Source organism: Silurus meridionalis, chromosome 18 (genome assembly GCF_014805685.1).
Source record: "Silurus meridionalis isolate SWU-2019-XX chromosome 18, ASM1480568v1, whole genome shotgun sequence".
Lineage (NCBI taxonomy): Eukaryota > Metazoa > Chordata > Actinopteri > Siluriformes > Siluridae > Silurus > Silurus meridionalis.
The window spans coordinates 24,434,067-24,449,904 of NC_060901.1; the positions used below are offsets into that span (position 1 = coordinate 24,434,067).

The window sequence follows — 15,838 nt, forward strand, 5'->3', positions numbered from 1 at the left end:
AGTGTATTTATATAGGTGTATTTATATAGGGTGTATTTATATAGTAATGTGTTATATAAGTGTATTTATATAGTAGGGTATGTATATATAGTGTATTTATATAGGAGTGTATTTATATAGCAGTGTATTTATATAGCAGTGTATTTATATAGTGTATATATAGTGTATATATAGTAGTGTATATATATAGTAGGGTATGTATATAGTAGTGTATTATATAGTAAGGTATGTATATAGTAGTGTATGTATATAGTAGGTATGTATATATATAGTAGTGTAAGTATATAGTAGAATTATTATATAGTAGTATGTATATAGTAGTGTAAGTATATAGTAGGGTATGTATATAGTGTATGTATATAGTAGGGTCTATATATAGTAGGGTCTGTATATAGTAGTGTATGTATATAGTAGGGTCTGTATATAGTAGTATGTATATAGTAGTGTATGTATATAGTAGGGTATGTATATAGTAGTGTATATATATAGTAGGGTCTGTATATAGTAGAGTATGTATATAGTAGTGTATGTATATAGTAGGGTCTGTATATATAGTGTATTATATAGTAGGGTATATGTATATAGTAGGGTATGTATATAGTAGTGTATGTATATAGTAGTCTGTATATAGTAGGGTATGTATATAGTAGTGTATGTATATAGTAGGGTATGTATATAGTAGGGTATTATATAGTAGGGTATGTATATAGTAGTGTATGTATATAGTAGGGTATGTATATAGTAGTGTAAGTATATAGTAGGGTATTATATAGTAGGGTATGTATATAGTAGTGTAAGTATATAGTAGGGTATGTATATAGTAGAGTATGTATATAGTAGGGTCTGTATATAGTAGGGTCTGTATATAGTAGGGTATGTATATAGTAGGGTCTGTATATAGTAGTGTATGTATATAGTAGGGTCTGTATATAGTAGGGTCTGTATATAGTAGGGTATGTATATAGTAGTGTATGTATATAGTAGGGTCTGTATATAGTAGGGTATGTATATAGTAGTGTATGTATATAGTAGTGTATGTATATAGTAGGGTCTGTATATAGTAGTGTATTTATATAAGGAGCACAGTTTATTTAGTCTACTTCTGTTGGTGCTTTCAAACATGTTACTGTCAGAATGTGGCTGTTTTGTTTAATGATGACTTTATCATTCTGGGGAATGTGATGGTGGTGGACACATTTATGGTGTAGATTACTGAGAAAAACAATGAATCTAAATGATTATCGTATAAGACTGTAACACAAAACTGAAAGAGAAATGAAGAGGGTGGATCGTTTCTGAATGCAGAAGACCATCCAGGTGTTTATGGGGATTTTCAGGCACTATTTAACACACTACTGTTTAGGACACACTTATTAACTCTTACTTGTAACTAGTAGGAGGAGATGGATAAGGTGTGAGACCCGACCAGACCCGACGAGACCCGACCCGACCCGACCAGACCCGACCCTGCAACAAGGGTTAATTACAATTTTGCAGTCCGTCCGATTGGGAAACTTTGCGGAGTTTAGGACCTTGAAGAAGCACCCGTGAATCCACACACACGCACGCACGCACGCACACACACACACACACTCCGTTCGGTGCGGCTTTTCGCCCTGAAGCCCCTGATGGTGCCCTCAGAGCTCCGAGATCAGCGCCACTTTAAGGATGTACCTGACGGATGTGGTTCCTCAGTGCGCGCTGCTGTTGGGGTTCACCTGCATGGCCGCTTCATCTCCCACTTCCCCGCAGTTCTCAGGTGAGGAAGCGGTTTTCCCTCTGTCTCATCACCTACACACAGGGTTTTATTTTAACGCCATGTGCGTTAAAATGTTTCCGAAGCCGCGGCAACATTTTATCTGTTTTATTTCTTTCCCTCTGTAAATATTCAGAATTGTTCATCTGAAGCGTTTTAAGAAGAAAAAAGATCTGCGCAACTTCACCCACCATAATAACACACCTAACAGCGCTTCTGCTTCATCAGGGGAACCGGTTTTCTCCTTTTATTTACAGTCTGTTACACACGAGCTTTTAGTTTTACAGGTCCAAAGTTCATTTAACTTCAGGAACAGATTTACAGTGTTGGTGCACAACCCTGATTCTGTCCTGGAGATCCTTCTGATCAGATCACTGATGGAGTAGAATCAAGTGTGTTGGAGGACAGTGCATGACACTGAGGTTCTCCTGGACCAGAAGGTTGAATGAGAAGGACAGAGTTTTACACCCTACAACTCAAATAAGAAAATGTGAAGGACAAGTAAACTTTGAGATCAGGATTGAGAAATCTGCGTAATCATCTAAACCTCTGGTTTATTAGTTGATGATTACAGAGTCTTACAGCACATGAGCACATGTGAAGGAAACCAGATTGTAAAAAGCAGAAATGCAGATCGGATGTCTGGGTGCATCAAATCTAATCAGAAGTTCTACATATTTTACATGATTAAAGGAGTTGCTAAAGAAGTGGCAGCTCAGTGGGTACTGGTTTACTGAAAGATCACTAAGCTGCCACTCTGGGGCCCTTGAGTGAGGCCCTTCACCCTCTCTGCTCTAGGGGTGTTGTATCATGGCTGTGATCTGACTACAGCTTCCTAACATCTCTGGGATATGTGAAGGTGACAGGATTATTAAGGTGGAAGTGAAAGCAGTGATTAAGAAGGATGAAGAGTGGAAAGTCGATCCATTGAGATGGTTTGGACATGTGCAGAGGAGGGACATGGGGTATATCAGTAGGAGAATGCTGAGGATGGAGACACCAGGAAGGAGGAAAAGAGGAAGACCAAGGAGGAGGTTTATGGATGTGGTGAGAGAAGACATGCAGGTAGTTGGTTTGAGATGTAGAGGACAGGGGGGGGTATGGAGACGGATGATCCGCTGTGGCGCCCCCTACTGGGAGCAGCTTAAAGAAGAAGAAAAACAAACAAAAGACTCCGAATTAGTGAGTGTGGTAGTGTAGTGTGTGTGTGATGCTCTCACTGACTCCTGCAACCATCTTCTGAGCTTTGAAATGTTCATATCTATGTTCGTGTATGAGTGTTTCATTGCTGGGAACTGTTCTCGATCAGAGTCTAATGAGTTATGGCAAGTTTGTGTCAAAATACAGAATGACGTAACATCAGGCATATTATTTATATTATATATTTATTATAGCCGTCAGTTTTCTTCAATTTTCTATTTAACTACACACCACTTTCTGAATCTAAACCTTAGATTCACATGAGCTCTGAATTTTCTCAGGAGATTGTTGCGGTTAATGAATTTTGTAAGTTAGTAAGTAATAGCTTTCTAAGCAAACTGCTTGCTTGTAGATATAATCAATTGTCTGTGATGTGATCATTATAAACATTTAAAGAATAAAATGCACCTAATGTATGCAGCCTGTTAGTATGGAACTACCACAGAAGATCAGGGATGGATATTCATCATTTTTTTAATGTCCTGATAATCAAACTGTTGTGTGGTTTATATGTGATTTAAGCTGTTGTCTGTAACAAATGACCAAAAAATGCTTTTACTTATACTGTCATTTTTTATCTGCTTTAGTTACAGTTCATTCCCTTATGATTGCTTTCATGTGTCAGCCTGAGGTGGTCCAAAACGGACACCAATACTCCAAGACATTAGATGTCCACTTGATTGGCAGGTGCTTGCACAGGGTTGCAGATGGAGACACAACATCTGTCACTGAAAAAGCACATCTGAGTTTGGCCCTGAGGTGTGTGTGTGTGTGTGTGTGTGTGTGTGTGTGTGTGTGTGTGTGTGTGTTTGTGCGTGTGTGTGTGTGTGTGTGTGAGAGAGAGAGAGAGAGAGAGATTCTTATTCATTGTCATTTGGGAAAACAAAGACAGTCAAATTGTGTTTATGTTAATGATATGGTTAAAAGCAGCTGATTATGAAGGTCACATTGTGAAGATCACGAAGCTGCCACTCTGGGGCCCTTGAGTAAGGCCCTTTACCCTCTCTGCTCTAGGGGTGTTGTATCATGGCTGTGATCTGACTACAGCTTCCTAACATCTCTGGGATATGTGAAGAAATAAATTCACTGTAATCTACATGTGACTGGTAAAAAGCACCTTTATTATTTGGTCCAAAGTTGAAGTTGTTCTCAGTAGTACCAAAGACGGAGCAGTGGTTAAAGTGTTAGACTTCTGATCAGAAATGTTTTGAAAAAGTTGAACAAGATCTCCGAGGGCTCTGGTGTGTTTCTAATAGACTGCTTCATAAAGTATGTGATTTGTCATCAGTCAAGCTGATCAAAGTGTTTGTTTCTTCTTCGAGTTTATTGCTAAAAAGCAGTGGGTCTGGTTGACTAGGACTCATGTGGGTTTGTGGCTTCTTTATTTTCTGCGCCGAACCCACCAGGGTGCTACAGTGAAAGCCGAGGTTCCCTTTAGCTGTTCAATAGGATGTGTGGCTGTTAAAGGGTCAAAAGGTCAAATGAGGTCAAACCATTTTTAAGCATACCACCCCCACAAGTGACTTCTTTATCTCTGTCCCTCTCGGATATGGAAAGCTGTGAACAAAGGCCGAGCTGGAGTTGTGCTATAATTACCTCTTGTTCTCACATTGACCATAGACACAGCATTAAATCAGAATAAGTTATTTATTGCAATGTGAAGATCAAATATGCTCAAAAAAACAGCACACATGCCAGGACCTGAGCATAAAACTTTCATAGAGGAGAAGGAAGTGTGTGTGTGTGTGTGTGTGTGTGTGTGTGTGTGTGTGAAGATGGAACATGATACTCGTGCCTTCTGTCCACATGAAAGTTCCCTCCATCACCCCTCCTTGTTGTGTGCCCCCTCACCCCAACACACTCTTTCTTCTTTCTCTGACAAACACACCCTTTAACCCACTGCCAGTCAAAGAGCTGCTGAACCTCCTCAAAACGCAGGTTGTTGTTTCCACTGATTCCCCAGACTTTATGTTGTTTGAGTTTTGTGTAGGATCTGATTCTGTAATTCTCACCATGGAAAATCAGACAGGAGCAGAAAAACCGAGCGTTAAAGTCTATATTTTGAATGTGTGCCTGATAAATGGTTTCTTAGCATTAGCGTTAGCAATTTGCTTGCACCCAGGTCAGTGAAGGGAAGGTGATAATTGTAAAATATTCAAATCTATTGAAATCATTTTTAACGTTTGTTCTTTCCCAATTCCATTTCTTTCTTAGCTTCATGATTACATAATGTCTTTATTAATACTTGGTATTTTCCACTCCCAGAAAAGGAAAAAAATTAAACTGAATTCCAGGGTCAAATTTAGCGTACACCACGACAATCTCTTTTATGCTAGCTGCTAGTTCAGCAAACACACCTTTACTCAGCTACTTAATGGGTTAATAGGTGTTTTCTTCTATTAGATATTTCATCAACACATTTTTTTAGTTGTATCTCCTGTGGCTCTACATTAAGGCTTACCTGTGTGTTCACTGATCTTTTTGGCTAATTGCTAGTTTGCATATTAGCCAGTACATGTTTAATTAACATGTAAAAAAACCTATTCTGGAGCAGGCAGGTGAGTTCTGTGTGAGCGGATCCTGTTGACTCATTGTTATGTCTGTAGCGGTATGTTGTCTGTCTGGGGTGTTGTGTCCAAACACCTTTCATTACCGCGCACCACACACAGCCTGGGCCGTGTCCTCATTATACACTCCCTGACACACCAAGCTTGTGCTCTGTTTTGCTTTAGTTTTATACACTGAGCTGTGATGTTTTAATATCTAAATATTAAGAAGTAATAGTTTAAAAGAACAAATGAAGGAAACGACTTATGTTTAGTTGTTGTTATTTTTTTATGTTCGAACTCTGCACACACTTTTCAGCCACTGTTTCAGGTTTCATTGATTTTGATCAACATTTTATCATTGGGTTTCCTTGCAATTTCTTTATTTCTATTTATAAGAATTTCTAAAATTATACGTCCAAGTTTCCCTGCAAAGTAGTAAACACTTTTACTGTGTTTTCTTACTGACTTATTACCCAGAATCCTCATGGAGTGTGCATCAGTAGGATTTGGGGGTTTATAAATAAATAACTGAATGTAAAATGACCTATGCAATGAAAAGAATGTAATAAATCACGTTGCCTGATCCAGACTGATCCCCAACTCACTGTTGAAGAAGACGGACAGCCTGCAGAAATTCCCTGACTTGGAAATCTAAAGATAGCAAAGACTTTTTATTATTCAACCTCCAATAATGTCTGATTTGAAGTCTGGATCCTCTCAAGATTTCTTCATTGAAAAATTCGGAGTTTTAAAAGTTTTTATCTGATATTTATTGAATTGAAGTTTATTGAATTTGTTATCTAAACTGAGCAATTCTTCCTGCCTTTGAACGCTAACACTAGTTAGCTAAAAGCCATGGTATTAGCTGCTACATAAGTTAACGTTAGGATTGATTTTAATCAACAAATATCTTTAGCTCGGTTTCCTGTTTCTCCAGTTTTTGTTTGCTTTACCTCTGTTTATTTAATTAACTTTTATGCTAGCTGCTAGTCAGTATATTAGGTAGCTGCGGATAATAAGTAGAAAAACCAAAGACAAACATTAAAATATATATATATATTTAATATATAGTTTTGTAAAACATTTGTTACTTTATTTTTTTTCTTGTTTCTTTGACTTTTTTGTTTACTCAACTTTTATGCTAACTGCTAAGTATATTGACTAGCAGACTTTTGCTAATAGCTGCTAATTAGATGAATCTTGAGTTTTACCCTTTTCTAAGTTTATGTAATGAAATAAAATGAAATTTAGCAGTGTTCTCTCATTAAAGGTTGTAGATGTTCGCTGATTAGCAGTTGGTTATAAGGGAAATAATAGACCGCACTTAGTTTAGTTAAAGTTACAGGTTTAGAAAACTCCTGAAGCAACTGAAAGAAGACTCTGAGGTCTCATTTAAAGAGAGAATCATGTCCAAGATCAGATAACATTCCTTCTGTGTCTAAGGCGTGAACGGGTGTGAACGCAAAGAAATGTGAAGCGTTAGTCCTGTACAGTTGAGACAGCTGAGGGACTGATGGAGTGTGAACATAACTGTACCCTCTTGAGGGTTCTTATTATTGGGGGCAGTAATGATTGGTGGATAGTAAGGGGGTATTTTTCTGAGTGCCCTATGCGAGTTTTTCACCGGCATCTGTGTTCCTCAGGATTATACATGATGACGATGTAAAAATCGAACCTTCTAAATTGTGAAACACCCTCATGTACACACACCCTTCTTCAGTAAGATCAACACACTGCCAGTAGCAGGTTATTGTAAAACTCCTACTGCACTTAATACTAAAGAACACTGGTGTGTGTGTGTGTGTGTGTGTGTGTGTGTGTGTGTGTGTGTGTGTGTGTGTGTGTGTGTGTGAGAAGACTTCACAGGTATCCACTTGGAAGAAGTAGACCGTGTGTGTTTGTACACGTGTGTGTGTGTGTGTGTGTATGGAGAAACATTACTGAGTGACAGTCCACGTATACAACACTAATAGAGGAGAAAAATCTCCCTCATTTTCTTTTCATTCATTTTTGTTTCTCTTTACTCTGAAATGAATGATGTGGGAGTCAAAGATGGAAAAGTTTTTTAGTTTTTTTAAACTAGAAATCATTTTTGTACTTTTGACATGCAGACACTTATGTAATTGTTTCTTTATAAAAGGACTAAAAGGAAAGTTTCCCAGGATTATTAAAGCCTTTCATAGAAATTAATATACACATTTCATATAAATTTTATAGATAACCTACAAAAATCATATTGTAAGAATTGGACAGTTTAAAAGACGCATTCTCCTCAATAATGTTCTTTTAAGGGAATGATGATTCGATCTATTTTTGCATGTTGTTATTTATCAGTTTTTATTTCTGCTGGGAAAAGTCTTTGGTATTTGTATTTGTGTATTTGTAGAAACAGCTCATTTGTAATTATACCTAAAGTAAACAGATGAATGGATAAAACCAGAAAGAGGATTCGATAGTGAATCAGACAGACAGACCAGATGAATGGAGGGAATGATCAGTCAGGTGAGAGGTGGACAGAAAGACCTACAGAAAGATGGAAGGATAAGGGGGACAGACATGTGGACAAAAAATAGACAAGAGGGCAGTAGTGTATGAATATATGGTAAGCTAAGACTAGCATTATCTTTTTATCTGAATAAAAAAGAAATCTGTGTGTGTGTGTGTGTGTGTTTCACTCAGATCTGAGGATGATGTTCTCCTTTGATGATTCTCTGTTAGACTAACTCTCCCTCTCTCTCACACACTCACACACACTCATGCACACACACACACAGGGTGCAGGTATGAACAGCTCTCTGTGTGATTGACAGGACACCATCCAGAACATGTTTTAGGAATCTCCCTTTAAAGGAAACGGAGCATTACGTAACGCTGTTCTCTCGCAGACGATTAGTCGCAACACATCAGTGCATGTCTGATTAATGAGTTTTCTTCCAGTGCATGAGCTATGAGCTAAAATAGTTGTTTTGATAATTAGATGGTTTGAATTTGTTTCAGGTGATGTTTCCTTTTATTGTTTGTTAACGACGTTAGCCTCGGAGCTCTCTGATCCTGCAGTATATTTCTGACACAGTAGGTTACAGCAGGCAGCAACACCTAGATGATATAAATGCAGGCACACACACACACACACACACACACACACACACACACACACAGTTTGTTTATTACATTACTGCTTACTTTTACTTTTTTTCTTTAAATAGCAGTGAGGTGTGGGAATGTGAATTTCAGAGATTTAAGAATTGTATTTGGAACCAAGGAACTGCAAGAATCATGAAACATTTTTTACCGCAATCTGGAAACAATAGAATTTTGTTTTTGGAATTTGTGATTATTTTTCATAAACCCAATAATAACTTAAGTCAAGTCAAGAAACTTCTATTGTCATTTCAACCATATATAGCTGTGTACAGTGCACAGTCAAATGAGATGTTTCTCCAGAACACACAACCCAGCGCTACATCACTATCCTCTGTAGGAGCTTGCACTAAGAGACGGTGCAATTCTCAACCCAGTCCAGGCTGTTAGCTGTTTTACCTCCTATCTGTATGCTGACTCGTCATTCTTGCTGATGAGACGCACCATGGTCGTGCCATCAGCTAACATGATGATGTGGTTCGAGCTGTGCATTGCTACACAGTGGTGAGTCAGCAGAGTAAACAGCAGTGGGCTGAGCACGCAGCCCTGAGGGGCCCCAGTGCTCGTTGAGGTGGTGCTGGAGATGCTGTTCCTGATCCGGACTGACTGAGGTCTCCCAGTCAGAAAGTCCAGGATCCAGTTGCAGAGGGATTTGTTAAGGCCCAGTAGGCTCAGCTTCTCAATCAGGTGATGAGGGATGATTGTGTTTAATGAAGCAGTCGTACGTATGCGTCCTTATTGTTCAGGTGGGTGAGAGCCAGATGGAGAGTCGAGTGATGGCTTCGTCAATGGAACGTTTTGGACAGTAAGCAGACTGCATGGGTCCAGTGAGTGTGGAAGCTGGGTCTTGATGTTCCTCATGAAGAGCTTCTCAAGGCACTTCATCAAAATTGTTGAGTGCGACAGGAAGTCATTGATGCAGGAGAAATCTCAGGTGATAATAAATAGTCCGTCAAGGTGAGCGTTCTGCAGGTCGCTAGTAGCCCCACAGAGTTCACAAAGTGCCTCCTTAGCATTAGCTCTGGGGGAATGTACACTCCGATCGTGAAAACAGTGGTGAATTTCTTTGGTAAATAAAATGGCCAAAAATCTGCAAAAATCTGTTTAGGATCCCTTTATTTCTGGGTACCCTTTAGTTCCTGCTTCAGATTTTGCAGTTCCTTTCTGCAGATAAGGAGTTATTGTAGGCTAATTACACAAACTTCTTGAGATGAACAGCCTTCTCATTTTCCATTGTTATGTTGTATTTTTTTTCTCGTGGCGATGCAGTGCTGTAGAACATTTTCTCCTGATTTTCTTCTGATATTGGTTTCAAGCTCATGAGCAAGTCGCTTTGATATCTGCACCATTAAACAGAATCTGACCACTATCCAGTTTTTTTTTAACATCGACACCATCTGTCAGTAAACTCGGCCCGTAGAGAGACATATAGAGATAAGAGCAGTCAGATAGAGAGACAGGGACAGGCAGCGGCTCGAATAGAAAGAAGTGAAAATTAAAAGTTCCCTATATAGTGCACTGTTCTGCGTCGTCCGACTTTAATATTTCCTCATTGAAAGCGTAAAGACTCGATACAGTTTTGTTCAAGATACCAGGACCTTCATCAGCGCTTTTTCTTTAGAATTCTTTAAAAAATCCAGAATTTTTTTCCTTCAAGAGACTATTTTCTTCATCCAGGGGCTTTTTAAAAAATTGTGAGAAATCAAAGAATCTTTATTCCTTTTATACAGGACACAGGCCTTCTGTGTTCTCTTTCTTCACCCACCTGGCCACCATAGTTGAAGGGCAAAGGTCAATCAAATTAATGGGTGTCAGTGTGAGTGTGCATGTGTTTGTCTGGCAGCTGAACTCATTAAACAGCACACCAAACAAAAACAACCGATTGCACCCCCCTCACCCACAAAAGCCCCTCACACACACACACACACACACACACACACACACACACACACACACACACACACACACACAGGCTGAACTAAAGCAGGTTGGACTGAACTTAAATTGGACAGGAAATGAAATCCTGTCAGCTGATGGCATGCTGGTGGTGAAAGCTACTGTACACAGCTATACACTATTTAACTGTTTAACATTCATTACTAATCACATTCAGCTGCATGTCCTTATTTCAAACAAATATTTATACTATTGCAGATGATTATATTATTTAAGTGCATTCTGCTCTAATGAATCTCTTCATTTTAATGATTATTTTGGTAACTGATAATCAGACAATAGTTTTTTTAATTAATCAGATAAAGAACTAAACTTTTTGTTATTAGATGTTTTGCTTATTATAACTATATAAAACTCTAATTCAGGGTTTTGATGTATAAAAGTTTACTTAAAATGTAAAAGCCACATTGAGTTTAAAACTCTTTCATTTTGAGATTTTAAAGTTTATAGTGGCTGCTTGTTGAGAGCATGGGGAGAGCATCTCCTTTAAACAAATTCACTTATGTTGGGTTTTTTCTTTCTGTAAAAAAAAAAAAAAAAAACCAGCACTGGAGAACGAAAAGTGAAGTAATTTGTGTAAATCAACATTTGTATTGTTTTTAATGATAATTGCAGAGGGCAAGTTGACAATAATGCTTGAAAAAAATCAATATAAAATATAATACAACATTGTTTTGACAATTTTCGTAAAAAAAAATCTATTTTGTTCAGGTGCGAAGATAAAAAAGCATCTAGAATATATAATTAATAAAATTTTGTATAATTAAATGATAAATCTATAAATTAAATATACAAACTGAAAATAAGACGTAGTAAAGTCGCAGTAAATCACGGTCGAAAACAGAAGTTAACTGTTGTAGTAGACGAATGCTATAAAAAGAGGAGGGAAAAATGCAGAATTATTTACTGAAAAACAGTGAGTAAAAATTAAATCCTTTACTGCTGCTGTTATTTGCAGTTTTTAGATTTATTGTTTGTTGAGCCGATCGCGCAACCTGACGCTCGCGAGTCACGATACAACAGATCCAGTGCGACTTTCCCGAAGTTACAGTTTACACAGTAGCACTTCATTAAACTACACCATTTTCTCATGATGACGATTATACAGTTTCTGCTCACGTTTCACCTTCATCCATGACACCAGTGTGTTTTATTTTCACGTGCTCGTGCATCACTGTGGTACCTCCATCCCACACAAGCTCCGCTTTGCATAACTTCCAGGTACACTTTTCTTTGTTGTGTTTAATATAAAACGCTCACATTGCCTGGATGACTTGGGACGCACAGTTTTTCCGGCATGGCGGTTCACCCTGTACTGTCCGCCATTTTCCACAGGCCGCTGTTTTCTTGCCGTCACGCTAAACTGGAACTTGAGCAGCCCAAATAATCGATAACGCCATTCGTTTGATTCGTTTGAACACATTTTTGTGTTTTTTGTGATTATTGTTGAATTTAGCGATTAGTGGTTGCAGCCCTACATCCTGTAATGCAGTGGTGTCCAATCTTTTCCACAAAGGGCCGGTATGGGTGCATGTTTTCATGTAGAATAAAACAGGACAGGAACCTTTTCGGGAACTAATTTCAGCAGCCTTCCACTCAAACTGCATAAAAAGCTTTGAGGAAAACATGATTTTTTTGTTAACAAAAAACAGTTTAGAACCTTTTAAAGACACATTTAACAGACGAATATAAACCTTTTTAGCAACACAAAAGCTTTTTTTATCTGAAGAACTGAGAATCCACAACCTTTAGGTGATCTTTTCAAGCATTTTTCACCCAGTAATCAGGAAGATTTTTAGGAGTTTATGACTGCTTTTGAGGTCTTGGGAAACTTTTTCAGCTAAAATCAGCCATTTCATTACACCAGAAACCAATAAATCTTTTTAAAACTCTTTTTTTTTGAGGCAGCCAACTTTTTCGTGGACCCACAAGACTTTTGGGCAACTCATGCATAAGCTTTTAGCTTTTTCTTTTAGGAATAAGGGTTGATTAGATTCAGGAAATATTTTAGGTGCCCTGATCCCTTTTCATAACCCCAGTAATCTGGTCAGTTATTAATTTTTACCTTGGATTCTTTCCAAGAACTCTCAATCCTTCATGTTTTTAATAATAATTAATTCTCTCTCTCTCTCTCTCTCTCACACACACACACACACACACACACACACACACACACACACACACACACACACACTTTCTCTGACACTCTCTCACACACACTTTTTGCTGTGTTTTCCTAAGGGTGGTATTTAGAGTAACCAACTCCTCTTATTTATTTATTTCAGTCTCCTGCTTTTAAAGTGTGTGTATGTGTGTGTGTGTGTGTGTGTGTGTGTAGCTCCAGGGTGTGGACCGTATTCAGTGTGGTGTTTAAAACCTTAGTTGCGGTTCAGCAGTTTTGCGTGTGTGTTAGTGTTGCCTGCATCTTAAGCTTCAGCTTCTATTTACTGTAATTCACTCACTCTCAGGTAGTGAAAGTGGTCACGTCACTGTGCTCCCTACATGATCCCATGACTCTACACCCCTCCACAACCATTTCATGCTTTAAGTGTACACTAAATGCTTCACCCTGGGGCCCAAAATTGGTATATAATTTGCTGATGAAGGTGCAAATGACAATCACTTTTTGTGCAGATTTTTTTTCTTGCCCACCCTGACTCAAGAGTCGAATGTCACCTGTGTGTGTGTGTGTGTGTGTGTGTGTGTGTGTGTGTGTGTGTGTGTGTGTGTGTGTGTATAAGTATGTATATGTGTGTGTATATGTCTGATACTCCATGGATTTCTCCAAGATTATTGAGGTGTTAAACCCCTTCCAATAAATGTGTAAATAATAACTAAATGAAACATATTAAAATTGTACAATGATTTAATATATTGTATGTGGTTCCTAAAGTTGAAAATGCTTTAGTTCCATTTAAGATGAAATGTGAATATAGTTTTCTGTAAAATATATGCTGATGAATCTTATCAGTGACACACTGTGATTGAAAATATTTCTTAACAAAAAACACAATCGCAAGTGCAATCGTGAAAATGTACCTTATTATTCAAAGGTTACTTAATAAACATCATGTAATAAACATTTGTCTTGTTTAATAAGCGAAATCTAAAATCGAGTTCAGATGTGCCCCTTGTGCTAGTGACTAGGGGAAGTACATTTTACAAGGACCCCTTTTACCCCATTTCATAAGAGTACATGCTTATCATCGCAGGATTAGGGAGGGGGAAGAAGAGATTCGTTAATACATGGATAGAATATTACAGTTTGAGGAAAATCTGCAGTTTATAAAGAAAAAAGGATGAAGAGTTTTAAGTACGATGACGAAATCAGTGTTACTGTAACGTGACAACATAATCAGATAAAGAGATGAAAGGAGGAATATTTCCCAAAGTGCCTGGTGGAGTTGTGTTTCCTGTTAGCTGGTATTTGATATGACATGACAGTGAGAGGTGTGTGTGTGAGAGTGTGTGTGTGTGTGTGTGTGTGTGTGTGTGTGTGTGTGTGTGTGTGTGAGAGAGAGAGGCAGCTTTTCTTTTTGATATGTCTTGCACATATACAAGCATGCACATTCTCCTCCAAATCGATGGCTTCTGTGAAAGATGAGCTATCTCCTTCTCTACATTCCATCTCTCTCTCTCTCTCTCTCTCTCTCTCTCTCTCTCTCTCTCTCTCTCTCTCTGTGGGTGTGTGCCGCTCTTTTGCAGACCTGTTAGGAATTTACTCCTGAGCACTCTTGACCAATCACAGTGCAGCATCATTTAAACAATGGGGAGATCTTAGTGGAGGGTAATTCCTGGCTGCACAGATAAACATGAACAAGCACACATGCACACACACACACACACACACACACACACACACACACACACACACACACACACAGTGCTTAATATGTCATTTAGCATTGTTAGCATCTCTCAGCTGCTCAGCAGGACGTCTTAATTAATACACAGTGGGATTTCACTTTATAGGTTTTTATCAAAATACCATAATTACTGAAGCAACTGTAAAAGCACGAACACAGGCAAACTGCATTTACGCTTATGTACATAAAAAGTACAATAACAGAAAAAGGTAAAATTACTGGTAATGCATCAAAATAAGCATTTTTAGCTGAAATTAGAATACATTTTTTTAATTATTTAAAAAAACCTAAATTTTTGTATCTTCTTTCTTCTTCTTCTTTCGGCTTCTCCCATTAGGGGGCGCCACAGTGGATCATCTGTCTCCAGACCCCCCTGTCCTCTACATCTGCCTCTTTCAAACCAACCACTTGCATGTCTTCCTTCACCACATCCATAAACCGCCTCCTTGTTCTTTCTCTTTTCCTTCTTCATCCTCAGCATTCTCCTACTGATATACCCCATGTCCCTCCTCTGTACATGTCCAAACCATCTCAATCACACCTCCCTCACCTTGTCTCCAAAACGTCTGCACCACTCCACTGCCCCCCCTCTCATTCACACACATGTACTCTGTCTTACACTCACTGACTTTCATTCCTCTTTTTTCCAGCATGTACCTCCACCTCTCCAGGCTCTTCTCAACCTGCTCCCTACTCTCACCACAAATAATATCATCCACAAACATCATAGTCCACGGAGACTCCTGTCTGACCTCGTCCGTCAACCTGTCCATCACTACTGCAAACAGGAAAGGTCTCAGAGCCGATCCTTGATGTAGTCCAACCTCCACCTTGAACCAGTCTATCGTTCCTACTGCACACTTTACTGCTGTCGTCACACTGTCCTCATACATGTCCTGCACCACCCTCACATACTTCTGACACACCTGACTTCCTCATACAATACCACAGGTCCTCTCTCCACCCTGTCGTATGCTTTCTCTAAATCCACAAACACACAATGCAACGCCTTCTGATCTTCTCTATACTTTTTTATCAAGAATCTCACAGCAAATAATGGGTCTGTGGTCCTCTTCCTCGGCATGAAACCATACTGTTGCTCACAGATGGTCACCTCTTCTCTCAGCCTGACTTCTACTACTCTTTCCCATAACTTCATGGTGTGACTGATCAACTTTAGTCCCCTGTAGTTACTGCAGGTCTGCACATCTCCCTTATTCTTAAAGTTCAGTACCAGCACACTCCTTCTCCATTCCTCAGGCATCAACTCTAAAAAGCCATAAAGAAATAAAGAATTGTATTGAATTAAATTTAGAGATTGGTTGGTGGGGGTGCATTTTTGCCCGCAATGCTTTCAGCTTATACCATAA

The 15,838-nt window shown here is 38.7% G+C and overlaps 1 protein-coding gene across 1 annotated transcript in view; it reads left to right on the plus strand.

Annotated features, from left to right (window-relative positions):
• Positions 1-1,570: 1,570 nt before the first annotated feature.
• The window catches only part of LOC124401678 (protein eva-1 homolog C), a 44,150-nt gene continuing 29,882 nt past the window's right edge, over positions 1,571-15,838 (plus strand). Inside the window, exon 1 of the mRNA XM_046874110.1 lies at positions 1,571-1,759. Coding sequence (XP_046730066.1) covers positions 1,669-1,759 — 91 coding nt within the window. The 5' untranslated portion in view covers positions 1,571-1,668. The remainder of the gene's footprint in view (positions 1,760-15,838) is intronic.